The sequence below is a fragment of the Pinus tabuliformis genome, chromosome 3_2 (genome assembly GCF_031772625.1).
Source record: "Pinus tabuliformis cultivar Carrire ecotype Pingquan chromosome 3_2, CPIR1, whole genome shotgun sequence".
Taxonomy (NCBI): Eukaryota; Viridiplantae; Streptophyta; class Pinopsida; order Pinales; family Pinaceae; genus Pinus; species Pinus tabuliformis.
This window is the reverse complement of record NC_142302.1, coordinates 711,301,763-711,325,621: the sequence shown is the minus strand read 5'-3', so window position 1 is coordinate 711,325,621 and position 23,859 is coordinate 711,301,763. Positions and strand designations below refer to the sequence as shown.

General features: G+C 42.0%; 1 protein-coding gene across 3 annotated transcripts in view; it reads left to right on the top strand.

Moving 5' to 3' along the window:
* Nucleotides 1-23,859, top strand: part of LOC149182627 (cationic amino acid transporter 3, mitochondrial-like) — a 240,575-nt gene that overhangs the window by 80,155 nt on the left and 136,561 nt on the right. For all 3 annotated transcript variants that reach the window (XM_089416902.1, XM_089416901.1, XM_089416900.1), the window contains exons 7-8: nt 22,548-22,720; nt 22,848-22,914. In XM_089416902.1, coding sequence (XP_089273028.1) covers nt 22,548-22,720; nt 22,848-22,914 — 240 coding nt within the window. The remainder of the gene's footprint in view (nt 1-22,547; nt 22,721-22,847; nt 22,915-23,859) is intronic.

Sequence of the window (23,859 nt, the reverse complement as noted above, 5' to 3'; positions counted from 1 at the left end):
TCTACATGTTCTGATTAATTAACAAGTTATTTACCATGTAAACACTGAAAGTAAATACAAGTGCATGCTCAACACATTACAAATCATCAACTGAAGGAAACAAAACAAGCACACAAGTGACACCGTTGTTTTTGGACCAATGTCCACGGAAAAACTCAATGTAGGAAAACCGATGCAACTATCTCTGAGGGTTTTAATTATTAAGCAGTTCAAAATACAATCTGGATGCCAAATCCGGCTCACCCAACAGAAAATAATCTCGGCAGTAGTACCTCTCAGTCGGAGGCAGATATTCCCGCTAAAACCCCGGATAAACAATCCCACAGCTCTCAGCTCCTAATCTTCCTCACGAAATCTCCAACGTTTGCCTCTAGGGACTGCGTCAGCCCTTTCTGGCCCAGCGTCACCCTAACTCGCCCCGCGCCAGCCTTCTGAGGCACTGCGTCAACGCTTAGAGCCTCTGTGTCACCCACGCTAGCTCTCTGAGGCACTGCGCAGCTCCTGCATACCTCTGCGTGGGCCTTGAATGGCTCTGCGTCTCTCTCTCTCGGCGTCTGTGCTGATCCTATTGGTACTATCTCTGCCTCTATGCTTCTGTATTCATTGCCCCTCAGCTGCAACTCTGATCACTCCTTTGATTTCCTCAACAAACCTTGCCCAAGAAAATCGAATTCTTGATCAACTCGATGTGTTCTCCAAGTGACCCTCAAGCCTCCTCTTATACTTTTCTCATTGACAATTCAATGGCCGATATTAAGTCCCTAATCAACGGATAAGATTAATTTTGGCTTGATCCATGACTTTTGGACCCTTCTAACACAATTTTATATTAATTTACATTAATATTTTATTTTCCCTAAGTTTAGACTTAGGGGTTCCATTAAAAATATTAATTATTTTAATATCTCCCAAACTATTTAGAATCTGCGCAAACCATTTCTGGGTAATGGAGATCTCATGTGCTTTAGCCTCTCCACCAATTTTCATTACTAGAGCACATCCGATACTACCCCAAATCAATACCTACTACATCATATAGTAAACCCTAGAAACAAATCAAACAGATATAGATCTACAATGTATCTAACAACTTTCATAATTCATATGTTAGACTTCCTACTAGGATTTAGTGCGAGATCCTAGTTTTCATACATGAGCTTTTAGCAACCAAAACCAATCACAACTCAATTCAAAGTAACAACATGACTGGCTTCCACTAGGGTTTGTTGCAAACCCTAGATTTTCTGAATAATAATAATAAAAGTTATTTTCTTTATTCTTTTGACAAGTATATTACATAATGACTCAAGTACATTATTGAAGACCGAACATAGTTACATTTTCCAACATCATCAACATTAAGGAAGAGCAAGGAGGAGCATCTTATTAAGTAAGCATATTTATGTTCACATTTCAATCTGTCAAAATGTATTTTTGCAAGGAAAACAACAAATTGGTTGGGGCTTCAAAATATCTTGCATGGAACAAAAAGAGAGATTTGAATCTCATTGAAAATGAGGTGATGGAACATGTCAAAGGATCAATCCCCAAACTAGCAAAGGAAGATGCTCAAGCTAATGCTAAGTATATGAAAGGGGAAGTTTGGGATCAAAGGATTCTCATAGAATCCATCAAGGATCCCCTCATCCCAAATGTATCAAAACTCGAAACTTCAAAAGAAATCCATGACAAATTGGTAGAGTTGTATTCCGTAAGCACTGCTGGAGAAGTCATCTCATTAAGGCAAGAACTCTACAAGCTAAAGATGTCAAGGGAAGATGGAATAACCTCATACTTTATGAGGATATTTGAAATCAGGGATCAACTTCAAGATCTGGGAGAAGTCATGTCTGATAGAGAAATGACTACATTTGTACTAAATGCACTACCATAGGAGTGGGGTAACTTTACTTCATGTATTTATGGGAAGAAAGAATCTTCTCCGTTCTAGGATCTAGGGTCACTGTGCAAGATTGAAGAATCTAGACTAAAGGCTAAATCTGATGTGGGAGCATGTGAGCAAAATCAAGCTTATGCTACAATGAGAAGAAGAAAGGGAAAATTTGGGAAGTTTGGTTCTTGAAAAAATAAAATGGACATGGCTAAGATTCAATGTTATGGGTGTCAAGAATATGGACACTACAAAAGAGATTGCCTTGAGATCAAAAAGGACAATAACAAAAGAGGAAGAGAAGAAGCTCATATCACCGAAGAAGTGGAGGAAGCTGAAAAGAAGAAGTCCAAGAAAAAGGAAGTAAGAGATCTCTACTATGACTGAGATAGTCTTCCTCACCTAAGTTCTTTTCATAGTTCCTAAGTCTTCTGTTAGATATGGCTATCATGATTCGCTAATAAAAATGATGGGATGCATCATGGCATCATAGAAGCATTGAAAGCAAGAGCTTGTAACATCATCATAGAGAAGCATGAAAGATGGTTGAAATTGGAATCTATGGAAGTCAACTATGGAAGGATATAGCTCTTGGGAACCTCATTGGAAACATAAGTGGCACTTATGGAAAGGAAAAGGGTCATTCAGGTCAAAGCTCATCATACATTAGACAAAGGGAACATCTGTTAGATGAGGATACTCTAGATCCTCAAGATACTTTGATGGAATCTTCATCGAAAGGTTTGCCGATCAAAAGAGAAGCAAGTGTTTCATCAAGAATTCCAAACTTGTGGAATTCATGGGATGATGGTATGATGACATAAAAGTGGTGAAGCAGATCAAGGGATTGAAGCTCTTTCAATCAAAGAAGCTACTGCAAGAAGTCTGGATGACCGAAAGAAAAATGAGGTATCTATGCTTATATGCAATATTGAAGAGTCATGTCATATGGTTGTAGGTAACATGGATCAATGCTCTATCTTGAGAGCATGATCAAAAGAAAAAGGATCTCCTCCTCTGAAATGATGCAAAAAGGCATGAGTGACACATTGTCTAGATGAAATAAACATAATATATCCTCATATGTAATATGAGGTGGTTGACAACCACTGGAGGAATTCTTATTGGAAATTCTTGGGAATGAAATGTGTGAAGAAATGAAGGAAGAGATGGTGGGATATGCAACCATGGAAAAAGATAATCAACATCCAAGGATCAAGAAGATTTGACTAGGATATCTCCATGAAAGATATGAAGACTCTGATGGAGTTTGAAAAAGAAAGAGACCCTTGACAATATATATCTTTGGGAGTTGTGTCGATATGTATGCAGGATGCTGATACAAATTAGAAGATGTCATGATGAAAGGCCATCACAAAGGTAATTTTGATTTAAGTGTCCATTTCTTATTTTTGAACAAATATGTGGATGGGCTTATGCAAGGTTGCTAAGGGAAGATCTATGGATGTCTTCCACCACTGTTGTCCATGTAGTCGGATGAAAGATCCTTAAGGAAACATGGCATGAAAGAAGGAAGCATGGCATGAAGGAAGGCTAGATATGGACTGATGGATCACTTTCCGATGATGACATGACTAACTCATGGATGAATGTATGGATGGTTTGTGCCCTATAAACAAGTCCCAAACATAAATACTCTTGAATAACGAAAAGAAGTTCATGACATCGTGAGGAGGAATTCTTCAAGCAGCTAGTTGTCCCATCATCTCCACCTAAGGAGCTGCTGTAGGTCCCTAATTAAGAGGGAGTCTGGAAACAAGTTTCTTACTTGGTAGAAACTTGGAAGCAAAATTCCTAAGCCAAGAGGGAGCTTAGGTACATTCCTTTCGTAGGAATGAGTACATTCCTTTATTGGAATAGATATGTCCTCCCTAATTAAGAGGGAGAGATAGACACACCATTATTATCTTCACTTGGGAAGACAAAATGCAGGATTGGGTAAACATCTGGGATCTGCTACTTTTTGTGGATGAGTTAGGGCATCCAAGATAAGAGTAGTTGTAGAGGACCGATATTCTTTGAGGATTGGGAATCCAAGATAAGAATAGTCCTGGTGGAACACACCCTAAGAACCCGGGTGGGGTATGTTCCAAGAGAGACAATGATGAGGGTGTCTATACATCATTGGTCTCGCCAACATTGTGCTCAGATCTTGTGGAGAGATAGAGTTGTTAGTCAAGGCCTTGCTATGTGACAATGCTGGTTGATATGATGCTAAACAGATGGGTTACCAAATTGACTCTTTTTATGAGAATTCTTCAGATTGAGAATGACCAAGTTTCATTATGAATACCTCCCTAGTTAAGAGGCAGTGTTGAAAAATGTAACTAGGTTCGGTCCTCATAATGACATGTAATTGTGATTTTATGTAATTCATAAAATTATTATTGTAATGCTTGTCTCATGGGTTTCATGAGCAAGGCATTTTATTTTTAGAATGGCTTTCATTGTGAGCCCTTAGGATTGGTCATAAAGTCAAATTGAGTCAATGTCATTTATGAAAGAGCCTTCTTGGGCATGTTACATATTTGTATAAGTCATTAAAAGAGTCAAAAGGCCCTCCAAGATAAGCACAAGCATCGCCTAGCAAGGCTGTCTTAAATAAAGTGATGAAACCTTTCCGAAAGACATGTCGGCCTAGCTCACTGTCAAGTCGACTTATTATCATGAGCAACAACTATAAATAGGGAAACTCAACCTTATTTCAGAGACACAATTTTGGTGAAGGAGAAGAGGACAGAAAAGAGTGTGAGGTTCTCAAGGAAGGCAACCTACTAACCAACGAGGAAAGGAAGAGGAAGATTGAGCTCTTTTGGGACTGTTTCTTGGTAAAACACCTTCACCGAAACAACAAGGAACCATCCTCAAGACAAGCGAAGGAGAGACACTACAAGAAGGGCCGTATCTTAGCCCACACGTGTGTTTATGCAGTGATTTCAAGTAGCTGAAATTGCAGACCTATGGAGGAAGGCCGAAATCTTTAGGGTAGCTGAAAAGTGCAGTGAAAGAAGAAGTTTTGACTAGTATTGACTTGGTCAAGGAGAAGGCAGAAAAAGGAAGGATCTTGTGTCTTGGTCTTGGAGTGGCAAATAGGTCAAGGGTCTTGGTCTTGGTATTCGTCAATTGGAGTCTCTATACGAAGAAGAATTTGTTCGGGTTTTCGTCTCAAGTGGGAGAGGTTTTGGCCCTGACTGATAGCCTATATTCTGTGTTTCTTATCTCTTTATTGTTTATGCATTGGTATCTGTTTGATGAATAAGAATACTATAATAATCTAAGTACAAAGAAGATACTAATCTAATAAGTAAAAAGCATTCACAAGCAATTATCTAAAGAATAGAAATCATCTAATAGTTATGCCCTAGATTTCTCAACACCTCAGACAACCTACATTGGGAAATTTTGCTACTCGCACTAGCTGTAGCAACGTTCTCTGTAGATGAATTCAACCTCCTCTTCATGTCTCACGAACACTGGAAAATATTGAGGAAAATTGCTCTGGACTCCTTCTCTCAAATCTCTACCAAAACCCTTTCTCCGATGCTTTCCCTAGTTTTAATTGCACCCTTGCTAAATACTTGGCAGTCGAACTGCTCAAGTCATACATCGTGTCTTCTCCAATTACCTCGAACTGCTCTTATATTCTCTTGTTGGAGTCTCATCAGCCATGATTACATCTCAACCAATGGCTAAGATCAATTTGACTTCATCAATAGAAGCCTCGAGAGCAAAATCGAACTTCTTTAATGAATTCCCTTTAATTAATCATTTTTCCTAAGTTAGACTTAGGAAATATTTTAATTATGGTTAATTTATTTAATTGAGGTGTCCCCAAATATTTTACCATGAAACCTTTTTTGGGTTTTAGAGATCTTGTTTTCATAACTTCTTAGATACTTTCTGAGACTAGAACACTTGTCCGCTGCTACCATATCCAAAAACTAACACTCCCGCTTAGCAAGGAAGGTGTTCTCCACTATACCAGTTTGTTTTCTCAAAAGGTCGGACTTTTCCCTCCCTAGGGCCTTCGTGAGTATATAGCCAACTACTGGTCTGTGGGACATATTGTAGCCAAATTGATCCATGCTGCACACAATCTTTGACTCTGCTACTACATGCTATAGTTGAACCATCCTATGCACAACTATGCTACTCTGATCTCACACTGTTGATGCCTGTGCACTAACTATGTGTTGCGACAACTACTACAACTGTGGGTATTGATCTCTATTGATCTACTGTGTTATTGCAACTGGCTCCACACTTGTCTCTTGAGCATATTGATTGCGCCTAGCTGGCTTTGCATTGTCTCTCGAGAATTCGACTACGCCTTGCTGACACTTTGATCCTCCTACCAGTTTAACTCTTTTGGTGCTTGTAGCAAAAGTAATGATCCATCTGAGGAATCTCCTAAACAACAAGATCTGATTTGCTGATCAAGCCCTCCTTGGCTAGATCTAGACCTCCTGCTGCTCCTCTCGTAGACCCTTCCCAATCTGGCATATCAGAATACTATTCGCCTCCCACATCTGAGGATAATGCCGCAAACATAACAAACTCATCCTCCAACTTGGAAGACATGTCATCGATCTCTGCTGAAGCTGCTGTCTGCTTTCCCTTCTTGTCCTTCTTCCTCTTCGGACACTGTTTGACTTAGAGACCATGCTCACCACATTCGAAGCACTTGACCTTCAATAGGTCCTTCTTCTATTGGTAAATTGACCTTTGTATGATACTAAGAATACTTGAGAAATGAAAACCTCGTGTGCTTTCCTCTTTCTTGCCTTATACAGATATGGTTTTGCGAAACCCTAAGCCGCAAATCTCTCCGCTAGATCTACTCTCGAATCTATGATTTTCTCACTGGAAACTCGTTTCCGACAATCCTCACTACCTATTGCTACTGCTTTGAGAAAAATCGAACATTTCCTCTGACCTGGATTGGAAATTGAATTTCTGCCTCCTTGCAATTCGCACTCTCTGGCTAGGCTTGCACAGATCTAGTTCTATGCTTCAGATCTCCCTTTGAACTGGACAACCCTGGTTGCCTTCACTCTAAAGCCTCTAATACGATATTTTCTGCTCTTATACCATGTGAAATTTCCACGAATGCAACCAACTGCATATTTATCTTTTAATTGTTTGCCGTTTATTTGTCTTCTGAATTATTTTTCAGCAAATAACGATAAATTCACTATTGCATTCTTCAGAATAAAAACGTTGTGGAATATAAAACTGAAACTAAGAAATAGATGCACACACATAAAAATTGACACCGTTGTTTTTGGACAAATGTCCTTGGAAAAACCTTTAAGGGAAGACCAATGCAACCGATGAGGGTTTTATTATTATAAATTCTTCAGCAATTCAAGAGTACAATAATATGCTTACCTCTTATAGGCAAAGCTCCGACTTATGTTGGAAAAATAATTTGCAGACAAACTTGTCTCCCTTTGCAATCGAACTGGCCTCTCCTAGCAACGCACACCTCCTCCTGGAATTCACACTTCCTGCTAGAATGCATAGATCTAGCTGAGGAGAAAGCTTACAACCCCATAATTACCTCTAGGTTAGTCATCCTACCTCCCTCTCCCTCTAAAACCCACTCGTTCTGCCTCTTGGATACTGATCCGACAATCAACAATTAAAATGTGAAATTTTGGGAATTCCAAATCCTACTGTAGGAACTGATAATATTTCTTCTAATTGTTAGTTTACTGAAACAAATTATTCGCAGTTGTCTACGACAAATATCGAAATACATACACTACAACCTTTACAAATTAAGTATTGTGGAAAATAAATGTAAGGAAAATACTAGCACAACAAGAACACATTAACACAGTTGTTTTTGGACAATTGTCCCCGGAAAAACCCAATGTGGGAAAACCGGTGCAGTAGATGAGGGTTTCTTTGACTATTCTTCAACAAAATCTCATGTAGAATCTACGGATAGCAGAATAGAAGAAGAATCATTGAGAGAAATTTTACAAACAAATTTCTCCACTCCACAGTGAATTTTTGACACCTGAGAGGACCTGTTGCCCTCACGCTAGCCACACTGTGTCACCCTCTGTGCAGTGACTGCGCTGTCCCTGCGTCACTGCCTCTGCGTGGGTGATCTGCGTCCCTCTTCTGTGCTGCCTCTTCCTGTTGTTTCCTGCACTCTCGACTATTGCTGATACCCTCTCCCTCTCACCTACAACTCACCCTCTGATTCGATTTCCTCTTGTCGAACTTCAGCCAATGAGAAAATCGATCTACTTGGGCAATTGAGTATCTGCCTGGTGTATCTTCCAAATGCCCATCAAAGTCCTTATAATCCTCTCGTTGATCAATCAACGACCCAGATTAGATTCTAATCAATGGCTCAGATCATTTTGACTTGATCCTTGTCTTCTTCTAGAAGTTTCACACCCAGTTTAATTAATACCCTTTAATTATTTTAATTTCCTAAGTTTAGACTTAGGCATCCATTAAAAATGATTAATTATTATAATAAAACTGTCTCTAGGTGGAATTTCCCAAAACGATTTCTGGATATTCTGGAATACATGTGTCCTAGCCCCCCTGCAAATTTTGAGGCTTAGAGCACATCCGATGCTACCAGAAATCAACATAAAATGTGTTTCCTTTGCCAACTTGCACTAGGAAATATGGCTACTCGCACTAGCTGTAGCGGCCTCTTCTGCAGATGAATTCAACCTCCTCTTCTTGTCTCTCAGACATTGGAAAATACCGAGGAAAATTCCTTCGGACTCTTGCTCTCAAATCTCTGTTGAAACCCTTGCTCTAATGCTTTCCCTAGTTTCAATTGCGCCCTTGTTGAATACATGCAACTGGGTAGTTGAACTGCTCAACTCATACACTGTGTCTTCTCCAATTCCTTCGACCTGCTCTTATAATCTCTTGTTGGAGTCTCAACGACCACGATTACATCTCAACCGATGGCTAAGATTAATTTGACTTCATCAATTAAAGCTTCTAGATCAAAATCAAACTTCCTTAATCAATTCGATTTAATTAACCACTTTTTCTAAGTTAGTCTTAGGAAATATTTTAAGTATTTATAATTAATTTAGTTAAGGTTTCTCCAAGTATTTTCTTTTGAAACATTTTCTGGGTTTTGGAGATATCGTGTTCCTTAGCCTTTTAAACACAATTTGAGGCTATAACACCTATTTGCTGCTACCATATCCAAAAACTAATAATTTGTGTTGTTTTGTCCAAGAAAGAATGCGTTACACATATAAAACCACAAAATGTGCTGATGTGCCCAAGGAAAAGTGTGTTATGTATATCAAACCCAGATTGCACCAATATGCTGGAAAGAGAACATGTTACACGTATGAAACCTATAAGTAGTAGATGTATTGGCTACTAATGGTGGCTCTTGGTTGCAAAGGTAAAGTGCATAATCATGCCTATTATTACGCTAGGATGATAACAAGATGGAAGTGAGCATTCTTCAACTATGGACTCTGGAGACACTGGATTTGTTTCGATATGTGATTATGTCCAAAGAATATGTTCTACACAACAAACACAAAAGTGCAAACATGTTGATTGTTACCACAAAATCTAGCAGGCCTTGGAGGGGAAAACCCTACAAGACAATAACTACACAAAGTGTTAACAATAGGGTAGAGGTCGGATGTCACTCCAACCAAAACCCCCTGCTCTTTACAGATTTTCACCGACAGGAGGAGTCTCAGTAGGAGGGAGATCACTTAAAATATATATGCTAGGTATAAGGCACAAAGTGATCAAGCTAGAGCTCATTCAAGAGAGAGACTCAATAATGGCTCAAGGCTTCAAGCAAGCAAAACACTCTCAAAGAATGTTGAAGTTTCTAAGTCTACCAGTTGGAAACCCTCCATGCACTTTACTGATTTATTCCTACCTACTTGTTTTGTTACTTAACAAGTTATTTACAATGTAAATACTGAAACGAAACACTAGTGCATGCTCAACATATTACAAATCATCAACTGAAGGAAACAAATACAAGCACACAAAATGACACTGTTATTTTTGGATCAATGTCCCCGGAAAAAACCAATGCGGGAAAACCGATGCAGCTATTTGAGGGTTTTCTTATTAAGCAATCTCAGAGTACAATTTGGGTGCCAAATCCGGCTTACCCAACAGAGAATGCCCTTGGTAGTAGTACCTCATCTTTGCCCTTCTTAATTTCCTTCAGCTTATTTCTAAGGAACAAAACTTGATTTGCATCATTAACTTTAAGTAAACTCACCAGTCTAAAGTGTGTTGAGGACCCCATGATTTATTTAAGATAGCCTTGCCAACCTTCTCTTTGGTGATTGCTCTTTCTCTTGCTTTTGCTTGGGCTTTGTCTTCACCTCAGCTCTGATACCATGTTAAATTATGGTATGTTCTATGCTTAGAGCAATTTACTTCTTTTCTTCTTATTAGCCACTATTTAGCAATCACATAAACATAAAGTAAAGTGCAAATAGAACATTAAAAGATCAACAAAAAACAAGCCAAGAGAAGAGACACAAGATGTGGCGGCTAGCCAGGGACAAACCCCAATGCGGGGAAACCCTTTGATCAAATCTTCTTTTATCTTCAATAGTTCAACAAAGAGAAATAGTACAATGCATAATTCTGTAACTTTATAACAGCAGCAGAGAGCCCTAAATCAGCGCAGTCAAACTTGGTCAAAACAACTCTGGATTGACTTCTAGTCAACTTGAAGAACTCGGTCTTCAACAACCAAAAACAATCCACAAATCTCAGTCAAACAACAGTCAACACTTGGTCAAAGTCTGGTCAAACCCGCAACAACTACTTAACAATCAATGCTGGTCAAAGGGGTGGTCAAACCTGGTCAAAGTTGCTGAACAAAACTGTGGCTAGCCTAGGAGAGGTTGCCCAACCCAATCCGCAGTCAAGAAAGCCTCCACGCTGGTCAACGCTATCCAATCAACCCACCTGCAGCGAGGTCAACCCAAGTCAATGCTGCCCTAACCAGAAATCTGTGTCTTCCTTCTTCAACCACATGTGTGAGAGAGAGGCTTCTCTAATGCGTAGGAGAGAGAGAAGACGAGTGATGAGATGAGTTGCAAATGACTCAACCTCTCTTCTATTTATATGAAACACTGGGCATTTGTGACACACACTTTGCTGTTGGCCGACCTTGACAATTTGTCAAGTAATTAGAAATAAATTCATATCTTCATAAATACTCATTGAAATCGGATGATCTTTAGATCAATCCTACACCTCTCGACGAGAGGAATCTAGGAAAAATATCAGCAGTCATAAATAAGGTGACCCACATATAGTTTGGCCCTAGTTGCCAATTTTAACACTCCCTCTCAACTAGGGAGAACTCCATTTGCAATTTGTCTGACCGTCGCTACTATTCCTACCATCAAATGCACTACCCTACACAGCTTGGCCCTGCGCTGCTCGAACTATGAAGAAGAAGAAATGATCGAGAATGTATCATACCATCCTCCACTGACCCGAAGTCAGTCTCAGAGTGTGTCATACCACTCTCACTGATCCTAGATTAGTATCATTGATCCCAGATCAATGGAGGTCATCCTAGCATAGGGAGTCCGGTAGCTACAACGATGTGTCCATCGATAGTACTAGTATGGTCCCTAACCCATTTCCCTGCTCATTGATCAAATGAGAGGTACTTCCCATGAGTCCCAGACTGCATGGGTAGGATGCCTCGACAAGAGAACTAATCATCTTGTCCATAAGAGAACAATCATCCTGTCCAATAGACGCCACAGAGAACTAATCATCCTCGTCCACAGGAGAACTAATCATCCTGTTCCACAGTCGCCACGGAGAACTAATCATCCTGGCCCACAAGAGAACTAATCATCCTGTTCCACAGTGGCCACGGGGTGTTACAAGGGAAGGTTGAACCTTTCACCCTGTACATAGTGCACCACCAGGGGATGGTGAGTCGCCCTATGGTCGCATGTCGCTCCAAGAAGTACCTCGCGCCTCCCTGGAGCTCCTAGAGTTCAATACATCATATTTGACCCTCATAAGAGGGTCTTTGAACGACACCAAGTCGTTCTCGGAAAGTCAAAAATTTGATCTTTCCCAGGGGCTTTGTCAAAATGTCGGCAACCTGTTCATCTGTACCGATATGTTGCAAGCTTATTGCTCCCTACTGCACCATATCTCGAATATAGTGGTACCTGATATCGATATGCTTGTGGAGCAATCATGAAATACGGGATTCTTTGATAAAGGAATCCTGCTCTGGTTGTCACACAGGATCACGGTGGTATCTAATGTAAATCCAAACAACTCACTGAAGAGCTTTCGCAACCAGACTGCCTCACAGGAGGCCATACTAGCAGCAATGTACTCTGCTTCGGTGGTGCTCAAAGCCACCGACTTTTGCTTCCTGCTTATACAGGATATCGAGGTAGATCCCAAAGAGAAATAACACCCGGAAGTGCTCTTTCGATCCACCACACTGTGTGCCCAATCAGCATCGGTATATCCAAGTAGTCTCACATCTCCGGCAGTGTATCTCAACCCATGAGTGATCGTGCCACAATGATATCTCAACAGATTCTTGGCACCAATCCAATGTGTATGGTGAGGCTCAACCATATGTTGACTCAACGTGTTGACTGCAAAGCATATATCCAGACGGGAGTTCACCAAGAACATCAATGCTCCGACGAGTTGACGATACTTGGTAGCATTTCGTAAAACAGGTTCGACAACACTACCGCTTAACTTCTTGAAGTCAAGCTCCATCGGGGTAGTTACAGGCTTGCAGTCCACCATGCTAAATCTCTCCAATATCTTCACCACATATTTTCCTTGAGATAGGAAAATCTCCCCTGGCTTCTGCCAGACTTCTAGTCCTAGGAAATAGTGCATCAGTCCTAGGTCCTTCATCTCAAACTCAGAAGCCAACTCCCTCTTACATTTGTGAATGAGAGGGTCTGCCCCTGTTAGAAAGAGGTCGTCAACGTACAACACCAGTATGAGAGGATTGTCATCTTCAACCTTAAAGTAAAGGTTAGGGTCGGCTTCACTCCTAGTGAATCCTAGCTTCATCAAGTAGCTATCGATCCTCTCATACCATGCTCGGAGTGCTTGCTTTAGCCCATAGAAGGCCTTATTCAACCTGCACACATGAGATTCTCGATCATGAATCTCAAATCCTTCGGCTTGCTCCACATAGACTTCCTCTTTGATTGAACCATGCAAGAATGCAGTCTTGACATCCATCTGATGTAGGTTCCATCCTTGCGAAGCAACAAGGGCTATGATCGAGTGGATGGTGGTATATCGGGCAACAGGTGCAAAAATCTCGTCATAGTCTATACCTTCCTTCTGAGAGAAGCCATGAGCGACAGAACAAGCCTTATACTTTTCCGCACTTCCATCAACTGCATGCTTTATCTTGTAAAGCCATTTCGAAGTGACCACTGCTTTGTCCTGGGGTCTGGGGACCACATCCCAGACATCGTTTTTCATGATGGACTCATATTCCTCAGTCATAGCATCCTTCCATACTTGATGCTTGACAACTTCTGTGAATGACGAAGGCTCATTTTGGATGATCGTGCTCATGATGGTCAGGTATCCCTGATACCTTTTCGGCTTCTTACTTACCCGGAAGGTTCCCCTGGGTGCAATCTGTCCTTCAGTATCATCAAGTGTCCCCCTAAGCCATGAAGGCCTCTTCCTAGAAGAGGAAGGCTCTTGCGGAGGGGGATCAATAGGATCCATAGGTTCTTCCACATCAGGAATCGTCTCATCTTCCTTTTCCTTCGGTTTCCTGGTGTCAACTTCTTTAGATCCCCTTAGAGTAGGAAGATTGTCAACTTTGCTAAGAGCCATATCTTCGTCAAAGGTGACATCATGGCTAATTTCGACTTCCCTTTGACCAGCCACATAGATTCTATAGCCCTTAGTATTTTCGCTATAGCCCACGAAGATTCCTTTCTTTCCATATGCACCCAATTTATTCCTTTTCTTCTTCGGCACATGAAAATATACAGGACTTCCAAAAATTCTAAAATGAGATACGTTAGGTTTCTTACCAGTGAACATCTCCTCAGGAGTCTTGGAACCCAATGCTTGATGAGGGCATCGGTTTTGTACATATACGACGGTATTTGCAGCTTCGGCCCATAGAAATTTCGGAAGTCTTTGATCATGGAGCATAGAACGAACAACTTCCACAATCGTACGATTCTTCCTTTCCGCCACACCATTCTGCTCAGGAGTATATGGTGTAGTAGTCTCCCTCTTAATGCCCGCCTCTTTGCAAAAGTCATGAAACTCATTGGTTTCATATTCAGTCCCATTATTAGTCCTTAAGATCTTGATCTTCTTTTCAGTTTGATTTTCGATCAAGGCTTTGAAGTGACGAAACCAGGAAAACGCTTCATCCTTCTTTTTCAAGAAGTATATCCAAGTCTTGCCAGAATAATCATCTGTAAAAGTGAGGTAATATAAATATCCTCCCAAGGAGTTCACAGGCATCATATCGGATATGTCCGAGTGAACTAACTGCAATATATCGGAGGTCTTGCTTTGGCTTGAGGGGAATGGTCCCCTTTTGAGCTTTCCTTTGGCACATCCTGGACATACACCTTCTTGCTCTAATCTGAACTCGGGCATCCTGATCACCATTTTTCTCACATCGGGTAGAGCTTTATAATGAAGGTGAGCAAACCTCCGATGCCATAGTTCGGACTGAAGAGATGTGTCACAAGACATGACACCCAACGGACTTCCTCCGACCTGATATAATGAATCAACTCGAAACCCAAGAGTGAAAGCATCTTTAAAGTTCTTTTTCCATACACGTACCTTGCCATCGCTGAAGGCCACCTTGTAGCCTTTGTCTTCCATTGCCGAAATGGACACCAGGTTCTTTTTGAGATCAGGTACATATAATACATCTTGTAAATGGATTGTATTTCCCTAATTCAATTGAAGAGTGACATTCCCTACGCCTTTCACGAGATATTTTGAATTGTCCCCAAGAACAATTTCCAAGTTGGTCTCCTTCTCTACCAGATTAGAGAGAGCTTCTTTGTAACCAGTGAAGTGCCTTGAGGCACCACTATCAATAAGCCAATTTCCCAACGAGTCTCGGGAGCAGTAGTAGAGAGGGCCGCTAGTAGATAATATTCATCTTGCTTATTGTTAACAACGTTAGATTCATACCTGGAGTTTCTTGCCTTCTTGAAGGGTTGTTCTCTTCCTTGATTTCCGGCATTTATTTTACCTCTGCCATTGGACCTGCCTTGAGAGTGATTTTGATCATCGTCATGGTGTGAGTCCCTTTTATCAGGGCACTCCCTCGCATAGTGGCCCATTTTATTGCAATTGTAACATTGTCCTTTTCTTCCACCCTTCCGTCCAACCTTTCCTTTGAATTTAGCCCCGGAATTGTTTCTTCTTTTAGCATGAGAAAAAAAGGCAGAGGCATGGCCTTTATGTAGGGCATTTCTTGCTCTTCCATCCTTGTTTCTTCTTGAATGCATCTAGCCATCAATTCCTCAAATCTAGGAATTACGTTATTGTTGAGAAGAGTAGTCCTGAATATATACCATTTAGGTGGCAGTCCTCCAAGAGTTGTGAGTGTCATTTCCCTGTCAGGAATTACTTCCCCAATAGATAGGAGATCATTCTTGATCTCGGTGATCCTTAAGAAATATGCTTGCATACTCTCATCTTTGCCCTTCTTAATTTCCTTCAGCTTATTTCTAAGGAGCAAAACTTGATTTGCATCATTAACTTTAAGTAAACTCACCAGTCTACTATAGATTTCCTTGGAGGTGGTTAGCTCGGAAACATAGGCCACCAGGCGCTTGTCGATAGAGTCTCAAATGATCTTCCTTGCTTTGACTTCTCCCTTTGTCCACTTGTTCCTAGCAACAACGGATGCATTTGATGGAGGCTCAACAATTTTGCCTCTCACATGGTCCAAGACTTCCAGCTCTTCTAATGTTAGAGTGAGAGACATCTTCCATTCGTGATAGTCAGACTTCTCACGAGTTTGTCTTCAGCAGGGAAGTGTGTTGAGGACCCCATGATTTCTTTAAGATAGCCTTGCCAACCTTCTCTTCGATGATTGCTCTTGCTTGGGCTTTGTCTTCACCTTAGCTCTGATACCATGTTAAATTATGGTATGTTCTATGCTTAGAGCAGTTTACTTATTTTCTTCTTATTAGCCACTGTTTAGCAATCACATAAACATAAAGTAAAGCGCAGATAGAAAATTAAAAGATCAACAGAAAACAAGCCAAGACAAAAGACACAAGATGTGGCGGCTAGCCAGGGACAAACCCCAATGCGGGGAAACCCTTTGATTAAATCTTCTTTTATCTTCAATAGTTCAACAGAGAGAAATAGTACAATGCAGAATTTTGTAATTTTATAACAACAGCAGAGAGCCCTAAATCAGCGCAGTCAAACTTGGTCAAAATAGCCCCAGATTGACTTCTAGTCAACTTGAAGAAATCGGTCTTCAACAGCCCAAAACAGTCCACAAATCTCAGTCAAACGACAGTCAACACTTGGTCAAAGTTTGGTCAAACGTGCAGCAGCTCCTTGACAGTCAATGCTGGTCAAAGGGGTGGTCAAACCTAGTCAAAGTTGCTGAACAGAACTGTGGCTAGCATAGGAGAGGTTGCCTAACCCAATCCGCAGTCAAGAAAGCCTCCACGCTAGTCAATGCTATCCAATCAGCCCACCTGCAGCTAGGTCAACCCAAGTCAACGCTGCCCTAACCAGAAATCTGTGTCTTCCTTCTTCAGCCACACGTGTGAGAGAGTGAGGCTCATCTAATGCGTAGGCGAGAGAACATGAGTGATGAGATGAGTTGCAAATGACTCAACCTCTCTTCTATTTATATGAAACGTTGGGCATGTGTGCCACACACTTAGTTGCTGGCCGACCTTGACAATTTGTCAAGTAATTATAAATAAATTCATATCTTCATAAATACTCGTCGGAATCAGATGATCTTTAGATCCCTACACCTCTCGACGAGAGGAATCTAGGAAAAATATCAGCAGTCATAAATTAGGTGACCCACATGGAGTTTGGCCCTAGTTGCCAATTTTAACACCTTGGCAGTAGTACCTCTCAGTCTGGGACAAATGTCCTGGCTGAAACCCAGGATAAACCCTCCGGCAACTCCTCAGCTCCAATCTGCCCCAGAAACCCCAGTGTCAGCCTCTCTGGACTGCGTCAGACTATCTTTGCCCAACGTTGGCCCTGTGTCACCCTGAATAGGCCCGCATTAGCTTCAAGAGGCCCTGCATCAACCTTCTGGCCCTTTGCGTCAGCTACGCTGGCCTCTCTGAAGAACTGCGCAACTCCTGGCTGCCTCTGCATGGCCCTGCGTGAGCCCTGGTTGCTTCTGCGTCACTCTCTCTGGCTCCTGCGCTAATCTCCCGACGCTATCTCTGCCTCTGTCTCTTTGTACTCACTGCCCCTCAGCTGCAACTCTGATCACTGATTCTATCTCTCTTAGCAAACTCCGCTCTAGAGAATAGAATGATTGATCATTTGGTGTACTCTCCAAGTGACCCTCAAGCCTCCTCTTATACTTTTCTCGTTGACATATCAACGACCGAGATTAAGTCCCTAATCAATGACTAAGATTAGATCTGGCTTGATCCATGACTTTTGAACCATTCTAACACAATTTTATATTAATCCACATTAATATTTTAATTTCCCTAAGTTTAGACTTAGGGACTCCATTAAAAATATTAATTATTTTAATATTTCTCAAACTGTTTAGAATCTACCCAAACCCTTTCTGGGTATTGGAGATCACATGTGCCCCAACCTCTTCATCAAATTTTGTGGCTAGAGCACATCCGATGCTATGCAAAATCAACACTCCCTCTTAGCGAGGACTGTGCTCTAGCAATACTCCTCACTGAGTATCACCCTGATCATCTGACATTGGTCCTTGTGCTGATGCTAGGCCTGCTGCCCATCATCCTCTACATTGCTGCATCCTGTACTGCTGCCCATGGCTCTGCCACTGCCACTGCTGCATCTGTACGACAGCCCCCTCTGCATCCATGCTGCTGCTCATGGCTTTGCCATTGCCACTGTTGCATTTGCACTGCATCCCCTCTCATCATGCTACATTGTGTTGCCCACAGTTGCACTGCAACTCAGTGACTGAGAAGTAAGTAACTGATCTCCCAACTCTTATCTCTCTGTTGGCCTAGAGACACCCACTGATGTTGAAGCTCCCTCTACCGTTGACAAGTAAGTAACTGATCTCCCAACTCTGACCTCTCTATTGGGCTAGAGACACCCGCTGATGTTGAAGCTCCCTCCACCATTGACAAGTGCTCCCTCTCTGACCTCTGCGCTGCTGCAACAACTCCTTGCATCTCGCACCGTTGCACACCTCTCTGTGCCATCCTGCACTGGTGCAACACTCCCGTGTCTCTCGCACTGTTGGAGCTTGCTAGCCTCGCGCTGTCTCAGGACTCCTGCATTGTAGCTCTTTCTGCTGCTCCATCCGAATCCATCTCTACCCATATCAGCCAGTCCTGCTACTCCTCTTCGGGGCTCCCTTAGCAAGGTCCAATCCAAGAGGGTGGGTACCTCGAGGATCCTGCCCCTCATCGCCTGTAGTCCACCTGATTACAGCTTGATGTCTCCCCACTTCCGCTCAAGTGGTGTGTGTGCACTCATGGCATAGTCATCGTCTATCTCCACTTCCTTCTCTACCCTTGCTGGTGCTGCCTTAGTCTCGGAATACTCTCCCTTACTCTTCTTCCTTGGACACTGGGTCACATAATGACCCAGCTGCCCACAGTGGAAGCACTTGATCTTGGAGAGATCCTCCTCCTTCCGTTTTTCTTGCTTTCCCTCAGATGCTAGGGCAACATCTTCCTCCTCCTTTTTGACTCTGATCCCCTTATTGCTGCTTCCCGCCTTGGTCTGCCGTCTGATCTCTTCTTGGCCAAGAGCCGCCCACATCTCCTCCCTAGGTGGAAGGGTCCCTTTGCCCAGAATACTCTAGAAAAATACCTCCTAGTCTTCTGAGACTGCATTCAGGGCTGTTCTCACCATCAATTCCTAATCCGGCGTGGCCCCTATAGAATTCAACTGATCTCAGATCTCATTTAGTCCACCGAGGAAGGTGTCGATCGGTTCTCCCTTCATCTGATATGACCTCATTTGATTTTCTAGTAACATTCTTCTCTGCACAAAAGTATGTTGGTACAATTGCTTTAGGGCCTCCCACATCTCATTTGCTGTTTCTTCTAGGCAATGTGTGGTACTACATGGTCATTGAACCCGTCAAGGATGATGTTCTTGGCCTTCGCCATTGCCTCCTCGTACTTGTCGTTATCAACTGGGTCAACTGGGATCACTATCATCCTCAAGGCGAAGTGCTTGACACGATTTCTGTAAAGTACGGATAAGATTCTGGCCTTCCAGACTACGATGTTTGAGGCTTCATCTAGTCTATCTTGGTCTCTTACTCCGTGTAGTGCCATGTTGCTCTTCTACTTCCCTCCTGGAAGTTCTCGATGTGACTCCCTCTGAGTCTCGATTTCCCTCTTGGAAATCCTTCTGCCAATGTCAAGATGCCCCCTACTCTGATCGTCTGTGCAACCGCACCACTGATCCGGATTTCTTGGCTAGAAACCCTCAGTAGCAACTCCCTCCTCCTTAGCCTTTCCCTGTCAGGTACTCTTCTGACTACAGTACCCCACCAACTCCACTCTGCAACTTTCCCACAGCCTCCTAAACCCCAACAACTTGAAGGTGAGAGCTCCTATGCTCTGCGCAATCCCGGCACCAGCAACTCGACCTCCTAAGCCAACTCCGTCACAACACTATGGCCTTTTGCATGGCTTTGCGTGAGCCTCCCTTTGCCTCCCTTGGCCTCTGTGCTGCCTCTTCCTGGCTCACCCTTGATGACGCAGTGATTGCGTCACCCTTCCCTTGTTACTGCTCTGCTAGGAACAACTTTTGTCACTCGGGACAACTCTTTTCTGCTGCTATTGCTCTGCTCGACTGGTGTCCTCAGTTCTCTTGTGATCTCCAACCAGGCTCTGATACCATGTTGAAGTTTCTAAGTCTACTAGTTAGAAACTCTCCATGCACTTTACTGATTTATTCCTACCTGCTTGTTCCGTTACTTAACAAGTTATTTACAATGTAAATACTAAAAATAAACACTAGTGCATGCTTAACATATTATAGATCATCAACTGAAGGAAACAGATACAAGCACACAAAATGACACCGTTATTTTTGGACCAATGTCCCCGGAAAAACCCAATGTGGGAAAACCGGTGCAGCTATCTAGGGGTTTTCTTATTAAACAATTTCAGAGTACAATCTGGGTGCCAAATTCGGCGTACCCAATAGAGAATGCCCTTGGCAGTAGTACCTCTTTGTCTGAGATAGATGTCCCGGTTGAAACCCCGGATAAATCCTTCGGCAGCTCCTCAGCTCCAATTTGCCCCAGAAACCCCAGTGTCAGCCTCTTTGGACTACGTCAGCCTCTGTCTGCCCAATGTTGGCCCTGTGTGACCTTGAATAGGCCTGCGTTAGCCTCAGGAGGCCCTGCGTCAACCTTCTGGCCCTCTGCGTCAGCTACGCTGGCCTCTTTGAAGCACTGCGTAGCTCCTAGCTGGCTCTGTGTGGCCCTGCGTGAACCCTGGCTGCTATTGCGTCACTCTCTTTGGCTCCTGCGCTGATATCCCGACACTATCTCTGCCTCTCTGTCTCTCTGTACTCACTGCCCCTCAGCTGCAACTTCGATCAATGATTCTATCTCTCTTAGCAAACCCCGCTCTAGAGAATAGAATGACTGATCTTCTGGTGTACTCTCCAAGTGACCCTCAAGCCTCCTCTTATACTTTTCTCGTTGACATATCAACGACCGAATTTAAGTCCCTAATCAACTGCTAAGATTAGTTCTAGCTGGTTCCACTAAGGGTAAAGACATGTCCCCTATACATCGTTCAATCAATAGGTGGCATATGACTAACAATGGAATCGATGAGGATAAGGGGGTCTCAGAGCCAAATGCCATGGTCCAAGGGGTAGCAAAGATGAGGAAGTCCACATATTGGGTGTATGGATGTGAGGAGGGAGCAATCGTGGTTGCATGAGTTACCCTAGCCTTTGTTTTTCCACTGCTTTATTTGCCTTTTGCTTTTTCTTGATTTTTCTTTGTATTACTTCTCGAAGCTCTAGGAAATGAGAGCATGTTGAGAATGATGTATAATAGTTATTACCCCTTTAAAGGTTGGGAAATTCATCGCCCCACTAGGAGTTCAGATGTGCATGGGTTCCTTTTATGGTGTGATGGGGCAATCATTGGCCCTAGGAACCAAGGTGATGGCTATAATGGTAAGGGGTAGAGCTCATGCTTGGCTTTTGCCCACGTGCTATTATTAATGTCCCAACCATCTTTTGCATTTTGTGATTTTTCTTTTTCTTTTTTTTCTTGCTTGTGGCCATGATATGCCTTTAACTTTCTTTTAGCTGCATCAACCTCTGGGGCAACATTTTCAGGCCTGACCCTGATATGTCGACAAGGGGAGGGATGTGCCACCCTGTGGACCTAATGGTCATGTGAACCCGTAGAGGGGAAATGGTGGAGTAGGGCTTGTAATGTGCGGAGGAGAGTGAAAAATATGGAATAGAAAACCAATTCCACACTACCAAAGTCGAGGTTTCCCAAATAGTGCCCTTCCTAAAGCCATAGAACAATAAGGGAGATCCCACAGGACTAAGATTGAAGATTAACCCCCCATTTAAGGCGAGGGAACAAAACTATGGTCAAAGGCCTTCCTTCTTCCAAGTCACCCAATAATCCATGCCCAAAATGGCCAAATGAAAAACAAGCATAAGCACCCGATTGCACAATGAAAAACATACCTTTTGGGTCGGATTGCCCACCTTCTAACATGTGTGCTCTTGACAAATGGGTGAGGAAACATATGGCTGATGCAGGTGGCAGAGATAAAGCGGCACATTGCATCGGCTACATAGTGGCTGTCAGGGGCTGTTGGCTGCTGGCTGGAAGAAGATGAATAGGAGAAAATTTCTCGTAGGGGTACCCACTTTTGGTGGGTAACATTGACCATTGGTGTTGCTGAGTAGTAAAGTGAGCTTTGTGGTAATCATGTCTGTTGGGGTGAGAGCAAGATGAAAGTGGACACACTTCAAACGTGGGGGGACAGGACTTTCTCTGATATATGCATATGTATATCATTGGACTACACAATTTATCTGGAGACATTTCCATGCTGACCAAAAAAGAGTCAAAATGTTTGTCATTGGTTTCTGTCATGACTTTTGATTGTATATTGCTCATATATTGAGGTTTGCCATGAAATTTACTACATTCCAAAGACAGCTGAAATAAAATTTAAATTTTGAATTTTTGAACACTGAAATTGACTATTTCAATAGGTCTTGCAAAACAATTTCTCCTGTCATTGAAGCACATATAGAAGAATGTTAACAGAAGGCATCATGTGATTCTGCTTCCCGAGCTAAAATTTTTGAGTACATGAATAAATGAATATCCACCATCATAACTATCTATTCATGTTTTGGCACAGGGTTAAGAATTTTTTTCTATTTGCAGGTCAAAAATCCACAGCGTGATTTGCCTCTAGGCATTGGCCTTTCTCTTTTCATATGTAGTGGACTATACATGTTGGTGTCTGCTGTTATTGTGGGCATTGTACCGTACTATTCAATGGACCCAGACACTCCAATTTCATCTGCTTTTGCAGACCATGGTATGCATTGGGCCATGTAAGTAACTTGATATTTAAGGAATGCATGTCATTTTGTCTGCTTCCAAAGAATTTGGGTGCATGGTGCAATCATATCTTAATGGTAATAAACACTTTTCACAATTGTCTGTTCATCAAACTTCTAGGTATATTGTCACAGCTGGTGCAGTGGCTGCCCTTTCATCTACACTGATGGGCTCACTTCTCCCTCAGGTACACACTGCTCCTTGTCAAGCTGAACAATGTCCATTACTTTACCTTTATGACAAATAAATGGACCGTGTAGTTTCCTTGTCAATAATCAAGCACTATCTGTTGAATATCATTTGCTTAGTTGAGTAGGAAAGTATAAATTTTAATGAGCAAATGTTTATGTCCGAGTGTTCTTTGTGGTTGAAGGTCTATCGCAATTTGTATATTGAAAGAGAATAGCTATTAGTTTGCGGCATATGTTGACATTAACACTAATATAACTCGGACCATCAAATGGATGCATGTTCCTAATGTGACGAAAAAATAGTTTATATGATTAACTTGCATGTTCCTACTGTGATTAAAGGTCATTTTATATCACTAACTTGCATGAAATTGCTTCTCTAGCAAAGCAGGGACAGAATCATGTGTGAAAAAAATAATACAGCTAATATGTACTCTATAATGAAAGGCCATTTTGACAAGGATATGTGATGTGAAAATTTTCTTCCAGTAATTATGCCCCGAAAGATGTATTCCTTGGGATTGGCTTGCCTCTTCTCTTTTGGATGCTGAGAAGGGATTTTGTGGTGGAAGGGATTCTGGATAGAGAAGGTGGATTTGGTTCTGTTGTATGTGGTGGGGTAGAACAGTAGTTTTGCTCAATGTTTTTAAACTTGGACTTGGCCTTGCAATCGGTCAAGGGCCAACTCAGACTCGGATTGACTCAGTCCAATCTGATTTCAATGACTCGATTCACTAAAAACTACATAAATATTTAAATTTTAATGCAAAAAATATATTTAAAAATTCCAAACCATTAAAGACAAAATATGCGAAGTCTGGTCATTCCTATACCATGTAAAAGGTCAAATTGAATATATCAAAAACTTTCAAAATGGCACAGAGTGCAAATTGCAATAAATATCAGGTTTTAACAACAAAATACATAATCAATGGGGCTCT